We start from the raw sequence: 14,356 nt of genomic DNA, 5'->3' as shown, positions 1-14,356 counted from the left end.
GGCTTTATTGAGGTTACATAAGAGAACGGGGCTTTTATGCAGCTGAGGAGCATTTATATTTCTGTGTGACCGTGCTTCTGTGAATGAGCAATCAATGTGACTGAATCTGACATCCTAAGACAAGGAGAACCTGCTTTGCAGAGGATGCTGATTATTGACTGGGGGTGACTAAAGTAATGATTTTCATTCTTGATACAAGATAGTGCATGCTGAACCTCCCAGACCTTTAGGGCAAGGTCTGATAAAGTACTTGAAATACTTCTATAAAGCATTTCCAGCTTTCAGCAGGTGAGCCATTACAGCCTGTGGCTTAAGCCACGTGCCTAAAATGAAGAGGGAGCAGAGGTGTTGCAGGAGAGCCCTGCTACATAAAAACGAAACCAATCTGAATTTTAGAGAGGAGAATGTTTGAATTTTTATTGTGATTTGTTCGAAATACACTGTAAGTTGAACGCTTGGTACGTGTCTGCATTACTTCTGTTCTTACCACTTGAGATTAAAGACTGTTTTTATTTCATTTCCATAGTTGGCGAAAATACACCTTAGCAACCTCACCAAGGAGCTCAAAAACAGGCGTTCCTCTGTTCTACCATTTAGACTGTTTGGATAAGACATATCCATTAAGTGCCTTAAAAATTAAATTATTCTTACGCAGCTGTAATTCTTAAGTAGCAATAAAAGCATTGTTACTGCAGTTTTTAATTCTCTCATGCGAGGCTTATTTTTAAAGGAAAAGAACAATTTGCATATCATTAATTAAAACCTTTTTCATTGCTCCATAGAGGTTATGTTGGGCAGTTGTATTTAGATGATCAGAAGTAAGGCAGAAAATTACTATGGTATCTATAGTAACAGAATATGAATGTGATGTTTGACAGTAATAGGCATCTGAATAAAAGATGTTGAATTTTTAGTAAATTTTGTGTTTTCAGTATAATCCTGATGGGGAAGATTGTGTTTATCTTCATCCTTGCAGAAAGTGTTGTTTTTAGAGGCTGGCAAATCTGGTGGAAGTCTCTTTTCCTTACAAGCTAGGAGCATGGCCTGGCAGGCTGCATTGTGCAAGCAGTTTGTATACACGCACCCTTAACACTCTGCTTGTCACAAACATGCACAATAACCCCATGCAAGCACTGCCTATAAGCTTTCTGTAAGCAAGGATCACATTAGTCACATAGTTGGAAAATGATACCAGAATGGAACTTGATAATATGTGGGAAGACAGCGAGGGATAACTTTTGACCTAGCTCTGCCATAGCTACTACAAAATTGGTATTGACTTTCTTCAAGCTTCCTGTCAGCTGAAATGCTGGGAGCACGATCACTGGGTGCCCATGCCTGCAATGCTACATTTAGATTATGGATACGAATGTTATCGATGCTTTAAGTGCGATGAATTAAAGTAGCTTAGCACATTTCATGTTTTATTGATCAAACGAGAGTATCTTTAAAGGAAGAGGTGAGATCACATCAGTGCTAAGTGGGAACTGAGTCGTTTATTAAAGGCAGTTTGTTGCATTACGTAAACAACGGGACCGTGCAGGATTTCCTTGAATCTTCTTGTTATTTTTAATTACTTCTGAGAACTCGTACCCAAACTGTTTCAGTCTGTTGGCTGCCAGCAAGGAATTCATTGTATGCACTCATTCTTCTGTATCTGATTTGGTTTAGCTGGACACAAACAGTTGTAGGGGAAAAAGGCTGCTGAGGCAGCCCCTGAGCTAGAAGCTGTACTTTGAATTATACTTAATTAAAAAGCAACAGGAATTAATCTCTATGTGTTTAACTTCTGAAGTGTTGCAGTGTGAGTATATCATTTTTGTCTGCCGTAAATACACTGTGTAATGTACAGAGATATGAGCTTTGTTCTAGGTAGCTTCTAGCTCACAAGTATGTATATTTTTTAATCAACAGCTTTCAAGCAGGTCCAGTGCACAGAAGCACAGTGAAGTAAGATGGAGCTGTGAGCAAGGGGGAGTAGGGAGAGAAAGGAGGCTGAGAAAGAAAGCTATGATTACTGATACAGAAAAGTTAAAAAAGATGTCAGTCAGCTCAATGAGTGCTAATTTCTGTAGAGATTCGAGAGATTTGAGAGCAATGGTTCATCAACAAATTATTTCCTCGTTATAAGCCCATTAATAAAAATGACAGAACCCTAAATTTAGCATATGATGTTCACAGCTCTTATTTCCAGATGAATATGGTCTTTATTTTCCCTGTCCAAATTTCTCTGATAGCAAACTCAGCTCTGAGAGGAGGTCAGCTGGTGCTATGTCAGCCTGCTCTGGGCCGTGGCTGTTTCAGAGGCACCCACCTTGCTGCCCACCTTCCAGATCTATTCACCAGGCAGGCCTCTAAAAATGCTAATTAAAACACCCTTGAGGTAATCACATGGCAGGTGTAAGAGTAACAGCTAAAGAGATTTGATTATAAGTGCTTCTCAGAAACGTGGTAAGCAACTGATAGCCAGGTAGAAGTGCTTCTTTGTTTATGTAGCTTCTATGTAAATTAGGCTGTAATCAAATATATGCTTGCATTTTCCTTGTAGGCCTCAATTAAGCTTCCTTTTCTATTCCTACCACGCATATATATGTTTTTAATGTAAGTAGGCTATGACTTAAAGCTTCCAGAAAGGACTGTCTACACTGTGGGTTGCTGCTAATTAGTCACTTTTAGCTCATTCACAAAATCTGCCTATTTTAGCAACATTTTAAATATTTTAATACTTTTTTTTCAGTATGAGCAGCTGTCATTCTGAAAGATGCAGTGCTCTCTTAAATAATAGTTGGAGATCAATCAATTAAAATAAAGTTTTGCATAGTATAAGAGCTAATTCACCCCATTAAGACATCTGAAGATCTCTTGTCATTGGAGTCTGCGCTTATGTGAAAGAAAATTTCTTACTCCCATTATCTAAGTTAGGAAGAAAAAAATGGAATGCCTCAGAGAAAAAGCCCTGTAGATAGCACAGAAACCATCTCTTCAACATATTAAACTCCATTTCCTTGGATACATACCAAAATAATCACTGCAAAAATACCTTCTTGATTTTTGAGCTTCTTAGGATTACATTTTCCATCAGAAAATCCACATTAAGTCATCACTTCTTTCTTGCTGTTACATTAAGCTGGATTCTTTGTGCTGCTAAAATTCACTGATCCGTAATCTGTGATGTTCTCCATAATCCTCTGAAAAACTCACATGATTCTTGTCGGAGCCTTTCTAAATGTTTTGCTCTGTTGTGCTTTGAGATGTAATCTGTACTACAGCAATGAAATGCATTTAACTTTTTCCACAGATAATACTTTCTCAGTTATCTCAATATCTCCACAGATATCATTTAAGCAGTGTATAGACACCAAATGTTTGAATGGAGGTGTGGTTAGTGGGCGTGGAGGTGATGGATCAATGCTTGGACTGGATGATCTTAGTGGCCTTTTCCAGCCTTAATGATTCAGTGATTATGATTCCCTAAGTGTCTGAAGCCACTCCTTCTGTTACTTATCAGTTAAAATATCCTCCTGGAAGTGTTTCTAAATGCATAGATTTGGTGGACAACCAGCTCCATGTGGGTTAAAAACTCTGCTCCTTAATTAAAACATCCTTTTGTTTTTATTTCAGGTCGAGATTAGTCCACTGGAAAATGCAATAGAAACCATGCAGCTAACAAATGATAAGATCAATAATATGGTTCAACAGCATTTAAATGATCCCAATCTACCCATTAACCCTCTCTCTATGCTACTGAACGGCATTGTGGATCCTGCAGTCATGGGAGGTTTCACGAACTATGAGAAGGTAACATCAGAATGAACTGTCCTGCAGCAGTTTACCTCTTGGAAGCTCTACACCTCTTCTTTAATACCACGTTTGTTATAAACACTCTGTGAGTGTCCCCTAATAAATGCTTAGGAGAACACTGCTTAAAACTTATCTTTGTTATTAAGGTTTTCTGATATTTGTGGATGAGATTTTTGGCCTTTCTAAATTTGGTGTGAAGGATGATACACTTGGCTTCAGGAGTGCTTACAGAGGGATGGGGCAGGCGATTGCTTGCTAGAATTGCAAAGTGAGATTGATGGCATTTCCAGTGTGTGCTCTCATGTGCTCGGACGTCAGACCTGAATCAGGAATTTTTGAGTGAACTTCAGTGACCAAATAACTGACTGCAATTTTCTCCATTGCTTTCAAATGCACGAGCTTTTTAAGGATTAATCCAACTGTAGAGACATTCTGAGCTACTTGTCAGTTGCAAATATATCTAAATAATCTTAACATTAAAAGCTAGTATTGTAATGTGAAGTTGTAGGTGAGAAGGTGTTAACAATGGGAAACTAAGCACAGTATGTTATTCATGTTTTGAATATTAATCGGATTACGCTGGTGTACACAGGCAACGTGTACTTTGTAACATACATGGAGAAATTATATGCTGATTGGCATGTCCTTGGCTTCATCCATTTCTGTCCTTCCATAACTGGTATGCATTTCATCAACTAAAATCTCTTATGCCTTGGGAACTGCTAAGAAGCAGCTCCAGAGATGTGCCGAGCAGAAGTCCTCTGTGGTGTTGCCCATGAGATTGGCTCTTGTCCACCCACGTGCTCATCCACCTGCTTTGCTGATAGCAAAAGATTGATGTACTGATCTTAAAACTTTAATAAATTACTCGTCTCTTCGTACTTTCTCCATTTGTATTTGTAGCTACTACTGCTCTTTTGCAGAACTTTCGGGCTGACTCATTTATCTTTGCTGCAGGTAATCCCTCCATGGATGTAGATGTTGATTCATTTTCTGGAAAAAAAAAAAAAAGAATGAAAGAAAGAAAAACCCACTCATTTTTCTCTCTTGACTAGGCTTTTTTTACTGAAAGATATATGCACGAGCATCCAGAAGATCATGACAAGATTGAAAAACTGAAGGACCTGATAGCTTGGCAGGTAAGGATTTTAAGTCTCGTTGGCCATACAAAGGCAATTTAGTATCACTGTTGAGAAAATTCAGACATCAAGCTCTTTACTCTGCCTCTTTGTCATGTAAAACTGACTTTGAATTTGAGCTAAAGTTCATCTTTTTCAGATCTGACATCATTTGTCATTTGATGAATCCACAAGGAACAAACACGATTAACCTCTTTTCTTCATACTCTTTTTTTTAACTGTAATACAACAAAAATGTTGCAAGTTGCTCAAAATGAGAATATATTTTGTAGTAATTTTGGTTGCTATTATCAACAACTTAGTTTTGCGTTTTAACTTTCTAAGGCTGATTTAAAAACAAAACAAAACAAAAAAAAAACCCCTCAAACATTCAGGTTAAATGTTAAACACCGAATCCTTCCTCCTATGCACGTGCTTTGGTAGAGCATTTCTTCACACATTCACTTCTTTCTTCCAACAGTGTTTTCTGTTTGTAAACCTTTTTATGTTTGTACACTTTTTAATGTACATGTACAGTACCTTTTAGCACAAAATTTTGTATGTGAGAATAGAAAAAAACTTATGTGCAAAGTAGTAAAATTGATGTAGACATTGTAGAGTCAGTTCTTCATTTGCTGTATAACTTAATATTCAGTGATGTGGTAGATAGGATAATATTCATGATTCACAAATGCCACATCATAGAGTGAAATTACCTATTATTTTCTTGATGGCACATTAGAATAGAAATGATTTAAATGTAAGATCACACAGATTAATTTTTTTTCTCAACCAGCAGGAGAACCCAGATTTCCAGTTCAGTGCCTTAAACAAAGCAGAAACCCTCTTGCATAAAGTACTGCACTTATGTGCACCGAAGAATATTTTGCAAGACAAACAGGAAACAATACCAATTTTATTCCAAAGTCATATGCTGGACACTTTCCAGTGGTCTCAAGATAATTGTAAGATAACAAGAGAAAAAAACAATGCGAACGGAACTGTTTTTTTCCTTAGAAGAGCGAAGTACATCAAAGTACATTTTATATTCAATTTTATTTTTATAATAAAGGCAATGATTTACATTTCTATAGGATTCAATTTTAAAGGTAGCAGAACCAAAGATAGGGAATTTAATAAATAAATAAATAAGGAAAGAATGAAAGAGGAGAAAAAGGAGAAAATACCCTGTGAAGACCAGAAAGCTATCACTGAATAAAAACTCTTTGGGGCTGAAAAGAAGATATTTATTTATTCATTTTCCTCTGAGCTTTTACAGAAGATTAGATTCTAGGAGCTTTAAGTTCTATAGAGGAAAATAATTTGATCCCAGAAGACTGACTTCATGTCAGCTCTCTCCTTTTGCTTCTGATATCACTACTTCAAATGAATTCCGGACACACTCAGCACAGATTCACTTTGGTGATGCACGTTCAAATAGCATTACTATTTGGAAATACATATCGAGCCTAATCACATTGTATTTTAATTAGACCCTGGTTTTAAGTACATAATATCCCATCAGCACTGTAAGGGAAAAAAAAAAGTAGAGCAAAGTGATCAGAAGAAACTGTTTCTTTTATCTGAAAAGGTTCAGTCCTTTTGGAGCAGAAGTCAGAGCTTAGTCTTGTTGCATACATTCAGTGTATCCTAAGGCTTAAATATTTTCTCAAATAATGTCAGTGTTGGGAACACATCATAACCTGATGGGAGCAGGGTGGAGAGCTGCTGTAATGAGCGAGTTGTTATGGAAACATTCCAAACTAAGGCAGTGGTTTGTTTTCATCAATGACTTGACAGTGATTGAAAGCCAAAACGAGTTTTCATTTTTCAATAATGTTGGTTCTTGGAGTTTTATAATCACACAGAGATTTTCTTTATGCTCTATAAATCAATCTGGGTATATGAAATAGTCTGACAGTCATATTATCAGCTCTTTTAAATTTATTTTTTCTATCCCTTCCCCTGCCTTTGTCTCAGTTGTGCTTTGCATTTTGTGCTCTTCGGGACACTGTCCTTCTGTAAATCCCATAAATTTTAATTACACAGTAATGATTTTAATTAAAATAATTGTTTCTGTCCATTGTTTTTACGCACAAATCATTACTAAAGCAAAGTCCATTTTTACCCATCTTGGTCCTTTCTCCCTTGAAAATTTAGTTCCCATGTTTCTATACCATTTCAGGCTGCTTATGATAATGAAATGAATAACTGACGTTGGTCAGTCAGCACTTTGTATGTACAGCACACAGAAACCAACATCGTAAAGATCTGATGCTGCTTCTACGTCGCTAAAAGAATGGTAGCGTAGGCAGCCTAAGCTTTACAAGCATACTTTATGGTATTTGAGATTATGAAAGATTTTAAGCTGCTAATGAATTCAAATGTATGTCCCTGGTTCGTAGTTTTTGGCAGCAGATCAAGATTTCAAAGGGAAAAATAAAAATTAAATATAAATAATGAATAAAACCAGGGACTAATGCGAAGTTGCAGTGCAATTTTCCAGTCAACAAATAAAGCCTAATGGCAGAAATGCAGTCTTGAGCTGGTTTCCTTTCTCATTCACCTTGTTTTCCAGTCCAGTTACTTATTGCTGCCTTTGCTGCTTCTGGCCCCTCTCAAAAGCTGAAGGTAACCTCTAGGATGTTATGAAATGGAGCTGTAAAAAGTAAAGCAAAACCCACTCACTGCTCCATAGAAAAATGAATCTGCAGGATGAGAAGCATGGCAGGCTGCCTCTGTCTCAGCATCCTACAGAGATTCATGCAGCTTTAAAGTTCAGTGACAGTAACAAGATTTCCCTATGTCAGTGTCTGGGAAGGAGAAGTAGGAAGTTTTGCAGTTAGCAGGGGAAGTTTACTTCCATTGCAGAGTAGCAGCCCCTTTCTGTGCCTCCTTGTGCCTGTTCCCTGAGCAGAGCTGGTGTTCCTCAGCCCGCTGTATGCCAGAGGTGCAGCCTGGCTTACCACCCTCACTCTGGCTGCACCCACTTTTTTTTTTCTTGGTTGGGACTTTTCCATACCAAAAAATACGTCCTCTGCTTTGTATCCCTTTTTAAATCGGAGATGCCTGTTCCCTAGGACAGGCTCATTAGTGCTCATAAAAATCAGCTCCGAGTCGGATCCTCGCACCCCGCCTGGACTTCATCTTGGCCATTTGATTTATTAAAACAGATCCCATTCAAAACATCAGCAGGTTCCTTTAAATAAATGCACAACGTGACCACTTACCCTTTCAAAACAGCAGGGTCAGAATGGGGCCCGGTAATGCTGAACGACTCAAAATTCATTTACTTATTTTGGGCAGAGAAGTTTTCCAAGTTATAACTTAAATTCAGGAGCATGCCAATCCTCACTGCTATAAATAAAAGTGGCTGCAGTAAAAAATGCTGTCAGCATTGGGACTTCTCTTGGGTGTATTTTAGGGAAAGAAGTGGTGTCTGTTCAAGTAGTGCCCAAACAGAGAGCTGTCTTGATAATGTTTCTTGAGTTTCTTCATCTGTAGTTCATCTTTATTATTTTCCTTACTAATAAACCTACTCGTTCTGATTGCCACTCGGTCTTATTAGAAAAATCTGTTTTTAATCAGTATTATGATTTAATTATGAATTATTAAGAAGAAGCCTCTTAGCTTGATTGCTGCAGAGGATACCTAAGTCAGAGTCAGAGCACTATGTGGGCTGGAGCAGACCTGGAAGAGGAAATATTTTTCCTAAGCTGCAGATAGAGAACTCTAATGGCATATCTGGATTGCTGTGGGAATGAAGATGTCTCTCTTAAAACATTTCCAAAGGTTGGCTACACCTCCACACTGTGAACTAATTATATAAACCTATGTTGGCATGGGTATTTTGTGACAGAAGCCTTGCATATAAATGAATATTTTCAGTTACAAAAGAGATCTAATATAACTTTTTTCTTTCCTGTTATGTTCCCAAAGAAAATCAGATACGTTTTTTAGAAGGAGAAATGTAGCTTTCAATATATAAACTTATTGCAGAGTAGTATTTATTAATAAATTATATATATATACTTGTTTAGGGATGCTGCTCATTTGCAGCATCTGTAGGACTTTTGCCTGAGCCTTCAGCTGGGAAGCACTCTGTGTGCTAAGGGCAATGAGTTGTGCTTTGCAGATCCCATTCCTGGCCGAGGGCATCCGCATTCACGGCGAGAAGGTGACAGAGGCACTGAGGCCGTTCCACGAGCGGATGGAGGCGTGCTTCAGGCAGCTGAAGGAAAAGGTTGAAAAGCAGTATGGTGTCCGAGCTGTGGTAAGTTACCTGCCAACATTGGCATTTCTGTACGTTATGGGCAGCTCTGTTTTACTCCGTTGTCGTGTTCACTGATGAACAAAGCAGTGTTCATACAGGGTTGTCTGGTTGTTCTCCGTGGTCGTCACTTGAGCCCATCAAAGCATTAAATAGTGAATGGATGCTGTAGATGTGCAGAAAGCCTTGGTGCTTTTATTTCCAAGCATGGGAACAACTTCTGAATTGCCTGAGTAGACTCCTTGAAAACCAAGATAATCCTTTCCTATCCTGTTTTTAAGGAATTGTCATTTACAAAGTAAATCATTACTTTAGGTGATGTAGCATGATTCTTCTGGAGCTCAGTGTCACCTTCCTGTTGATTTAGTTCCCTTCTGGATGTCAATGACGTGCAGCCTGCATCTTGGATTTCCTTCACACACTTGGCACTACCCTTAGTGTAGGCAGGCAATAGATAGCTGCTCCTCTTGAAAGCTTCGTGGTGCTGCAGTCGATGCTTTTGTCATTCCAGCAAGCAATTTTCAGTTTCTGCTTCATTTTAAATCACAGAAAAGAATTTGGTGGTGCTTCCAATGACATGTTGTTTCACTTTTGATTGTTACCCATAGAGAAATGGTGGCCCAGAAGCTCAGTACGTGCCGATGAAGTACCCAGTTGGATTTAGTGACAGGTCTCCTGAGATTGATTTCATTTTTTTCTATAGCAGTGACTTTTTTTGTGTAATAGCAACACTAAGACCTTATGTGGAACTTGCCAGTCTTTATGGTGTCCTTCTACATACTGTTCCATTAGTAGTCCTTGAGAACACTACTTCTTAATACGCTTAGGTGAAGATCAAATCATAATTTATTCCCTAGGAGAACAGAAGTAATTGACATTAATGATACTTGCATGTCAGTCACTTCAGTAATGCACGTTTACATCATCAGAGAGATGCCTGGAAATTCATACACAGGTGGTGTTATCTTCCTCATTTCACTCTGCCCACCAGTAAGAATTGTCAGGATTGATGGAGTTTTATCGCTTCTGTCTTCTTTGTACAGCGTCAATTTGCCAGTAGTTGACAGGGTGGAAAATCTACCTATAATTAAGCAGCGTGAGATTTGTATTGTTGACTGAAAGAGTTCAATTATTTTATGCATATATCAGTTATTAATGACTAACAAAGCTTGTATAAATATTCAGAACTCTGAAATTGTCTGCATTAAAAAAATACACCTTCCATCTCTTTTCTTCTTCACCTAGATGTCACTCTGTCACCTGGCTCTCTTGACTTAAAGCTCCTCTCACTGGTGTGGTTGGGTTTTTTCATTTAATTTTACAAAAAAAAAAAAAAAAAAAAGCCCAAACTTCATCTAAATCTACTCAGATGGCAGATGCTTCAATTATAGAGATAAGTTAAAGGAAAAGATTTTGTATAAGGATCAGTATTAAAGCCCAGGTGGCAAATCTGTTGAAGCAAATAAATATCAGACTATAATGTGTTTTTTTTTCAGAATCAATCTCCTCGTTGTTAAACGTAATGTAGAATTGATATAACATGGAAAGAAAACCACTCAACCTTTCTGCATTACTTCTGGAGCCAGATGTTGGCTACGCTGTGACCTAAAAAGTGAACTCACATCTCTTTATTGCAGCCTTCCAGTCTAGATGACAGACGAGGCAGTCGGCCAAGGTCCATGGTGAGGTCTTTCACGATGCCGTCGTCTTCAAGACCGCTGTCAGTCGCCTCGGTGTCATCCATCTCCTCGGACAGCACTCCTTCTCGGCCGGGCTCAGACGGGTGCGTAAGGAGTGGCCTTGAAGGGTTGCCTTGTAAAGCAAGATTTGGTGTGCAAATCTTAGGGCTTTAGGATGTTTATCTCAAAATATATTGCTTTTTTTTTTTTTTTAACAAAAATAAATCTAATGCTGCTTTTGCTCCTCTTTCAAACAAAGCCCCCTAAGCATTCAACAGAAATCACCGACAGAACAGGAGATAAGCTGTTCCGTTTTGAACTATTGCAATGTAATTGCTTGGAGCTGAGCACTTGCAAAGTATGTGATGAGACGTGCTTAGCCAGTCTCGTGACAGTAAACAGGTGGAGCTCAGAAGAAGGAGGGGACTAGCTGCCTGCTCAGTCCTTTCTTCTCACCCATGCTGCCAGAGGGAAAGCTGCTTATGGCATGACTTTACTTCAAGAGTTATCAAGATATTTCACATGAGAACTGGGAATTCTGTTGATGTCTCACAGTCACATCCCTCAAAAGAAATAATGTTTTTTTCCTGGGCTTTCCACTCAGCTTCAGAACTTCCTTCTCTCCCTTCCTCTCCCCAGGCATATTCATAATCCAGAAACTCAATATTTGACCCAGGCAGCAGTGTTGTAAAAGCCTCCTGAAGGGGCTGCTCACTTGCAGAGATCTGCTAGAAATGTCAGTGTCCCTCGTGCACCTTCAGAGGAAGTTATTACCTGAGTAGAGAGTAAAAGCATCAAGTAAAATTAAGTACAGCACCTAAGGACCAACATGATACTTACCTTGATTACAAACAGTTTATGTACACATTGGGAATGAACTGCAAACAGAGCGAGGTTCAGATCTCATTACATTACCCTCTGTAACACACACACAGTGAATCATGTTTATATAAGCATAGGACAGCAGAGCCAGTAATGCATTTTCACTAATTCAGCTCTGGAAGTTCCTTTGCTGGAACTTTGGCATGCCTACCATCCCAGGTTAGTGGGCTACTTCATCTTATCTCAGAAGGAAACCGGTTTTGCCTTTTCTGTTCCTCATTTTCAATTCTTTCCCTTCCTGCCTCTTCCTCTTTTTCCTTATTCCCTTCAAAATCATTACCTTTTTTTTTTCTCCACTGAATGCTTCTTTCATAATTTTTGCATCTCCATCCCAGCATAAGTAGGTGTCAATTAGCAATTGTGGAGGATCTCACGAGTCCACTCAATATGTGTATATAAACCAAAACTCATAAGGATCACAGTGCAGCTCAGCTCCTGCTCTGAGCCCCTAGGCAATGAAGCCATAATACATGCAGAGAAGACGTAGCTAACAAATACCATCACTTAGAAGACATGAAAAAATGCTCATTTGCATGATCAGTAGAGCAGGAGGAGAAAAATCATCAGATTTAAATAACACTGAAAGAGCTGTAAAATGCAAATGGCAATAAGATAGCTGTGGGTAGTTTGTCACTCCTCACTTGGAAGGAGTTACGTGTGTCCCTACCCAAAGCTGGCTGGGTTTATAACCAGTTGGCCTTTCCTACCTTCCATTGGCTCAAACTTCAAGGTACTTTCTTCCTGAGATTCAAGGTAGAGCTGAGAAAAGCAGTTATAAATGGAGCTGACGGTGCCTTGCTCGTATCACCCACCCAGCTTGTATTGTGTGCCATCTCCCAGCCAGCCCGGATTTCGGAGCCTTTTAACAAGAAGAACTTTGGTTTAAGTGCTGCTCGAAGTGGGACTGCTGAAGCATGGCTCCAGGCACTCACAGCTCCAGCTGGGCAGAGGGAAGTCCCACTCTGCCCGAGTGTTTTGAAAGTTCTCATGTACTTCCAGTATGAGCGTGGCATGCTGGCCCATTTTTGTCACTGATACACTGCATTCAAATAATTAATAGTACTAATAATAGTAATGCCTAGAAGGGAAGCAATTAATCACCGTGTAAAGAATGGCAGTTCTTCTTGTAAACCTGCAAGCTGCCCGCAGGGCAGGGGCACACTTGGGTGGCTGTCACCACGATCCAGCACTGCAGGAACAGCTCAGGTGCACAATTCAGGTAGCTAAAAGAACTGCACTGTGCTGGGACACCTGCTCTCAGATCCAGGCTTTGCTGCTGACGTGCTTTGCTGACCTGGACAAGTCGTTCCCCTTCCTTTTCACTGTAAAACAGAATGGAAGGTATTCTTTATAGTGCTTTGACTCTGCGAGATAAGGAGCTGTGTCTAACAGCTGAGCTTGCAGGTTTCTCTCCCAGCTCCCATCTTTTGGCCCCAGCTATGAGGGTAGTGACTTGGGGGCTTTTGACACTGCTTTCAGAAAGTTAAAGGGCCCTTAATGCTTTTTGAACACCACCACCACCAAAACTGTCCCCGTGTGCTTTTAACTGCTGCATATCACTGTAGTGAAGGTGATGAGGATAGCATCCCTGCAAGTTGTCTGTGACATGAACACTCCACTACCTCACAGTTGGACTGCACACACACATGTCATCAAGGCCCCCCAACTGCTACTCCAGTATTAATAAGTACTAAGATTTAAAAAAAACAAAAACAAAAACAGGATGATGTTTTTAAAGTTTCCTTGGTTGTTGTTAAGATTTTCCTAATGTGACACTTCGTGATGTGCTCTTAAGATCAGTTGATGCAGTTTTAACTGGGTTGTGTTTAGTGGTATGTTTAGTTAATAGGTACTTTGAAACGCTTTAGTTAAGAGCAGAATGTTTCTTTGTCTTACTGAAATTAGTCCAAGATAAAAGTAAGGTTCCTTTAAATCGCCGAGCACAAAATTAGCAATGTGATTTAGAATAGTCTTTCACTATAATATAAGAGCTATTAGAAAAAAAGTTTTACTTGAAAAAATCATGAAACCCCTCAGGATTTTCTTTGAAGAGAAAAAGTCATATGTTGTAGAGCTTGCAGTGATGGGGTGGTAGTGGTATATCAGCCTTGCATGTATTTGCACACTTGGAGCACGTGGCTGCAGTTGTGGAGCTTCAGGTGCAGAGCAACTACTCCTTGGAAGGTAACCTGGCTCCCTCTTACTGTCTCCGTTATCTGTTGAGATTCTCTGCAGTGTTGGAGCACTCTGAGCTCCTCACTCCCATCTCACACCCATTGGTGTGTGCTGTAGGTGAGTCTGTCTGCATACTTCTGTTGATATATATCCCAACGCTCTTTTATTACAGACAGGAATGGTTATTGTTTCTGTAATTATACCTCTATATTTCATACTTCAGTGCAGTGAATGGTGTGATGCTTTTTGCTCTTCCATGAAAACAGGCTGTAATTTGGATGAGTTATAAGCATTAGAGAGCTTCCTGTGTCACACGTGTTCTCTCTGCATCACTGTAAAACAATTTCTCAAATGTTAACCTCTTTCTAGGAAATAAAAGTGTCTCTAACAAAAAAATAATAATAATAAAATATGAAACAAAATAAAATGTC

The 14,356-nt window shown here is 39.2% G+C and overlaps 1 protein-coding gene across 2 annotated transcripts in view; it reads left to right on the top strand.

The window, feature by feature from the left end:
* DOCK1 (dedicator of cytokinesis 1) overlaps positions 1–14,356 on the top strand; it is a 262,795-nt gene that overhangs the window by 227,967 nt on the left and 20,472 nt on the right. For both annotated transcript variants that reach the window (XM_065746466.1, XM_065746465.1), the window contains exons 45-48: positions 3,622–3,798; positions 4,857–4,940; positions 9,055–9,192; positions 10,827–10,972. In XM_065746466.1, coding sequence (XP_065602538.1) covers positions 3,622–3,798; positions 4,857–4,940; positions 9,055–9,192; positions 10,827–10,972 — 545 coding nt within the window. The remainder of the gene's footprint in view (positions 1–3,621; positions 3,799–4,856; positions 4,941–9,054; positions 9,193–10,826; positions 10,973–14,356) is intronic.

Source organism: Cyrtonyx montezumae, unplaced genomic scaffold (assembly GCF_038088225.1).
Source record: "Cyrtonyx montezumae isolate F1298 unplaced genomic scaffold, pur_monq_1.0 scaffold_4, whole genome shotgun sequence".
Classification (NCBI taxonomy): domain Eukaryota; kingdom Metazoa; phylum Chordata; class Aves; order Galliformes; family Odontophoridae; genus Cyrtonyx; species Cyrtonyx montezumae.
The sequence above is the reverse complement of the archived record's forward strand: the minus strand, read 5'-3'. Positions and strand labels throughout refer to the sequence as shown.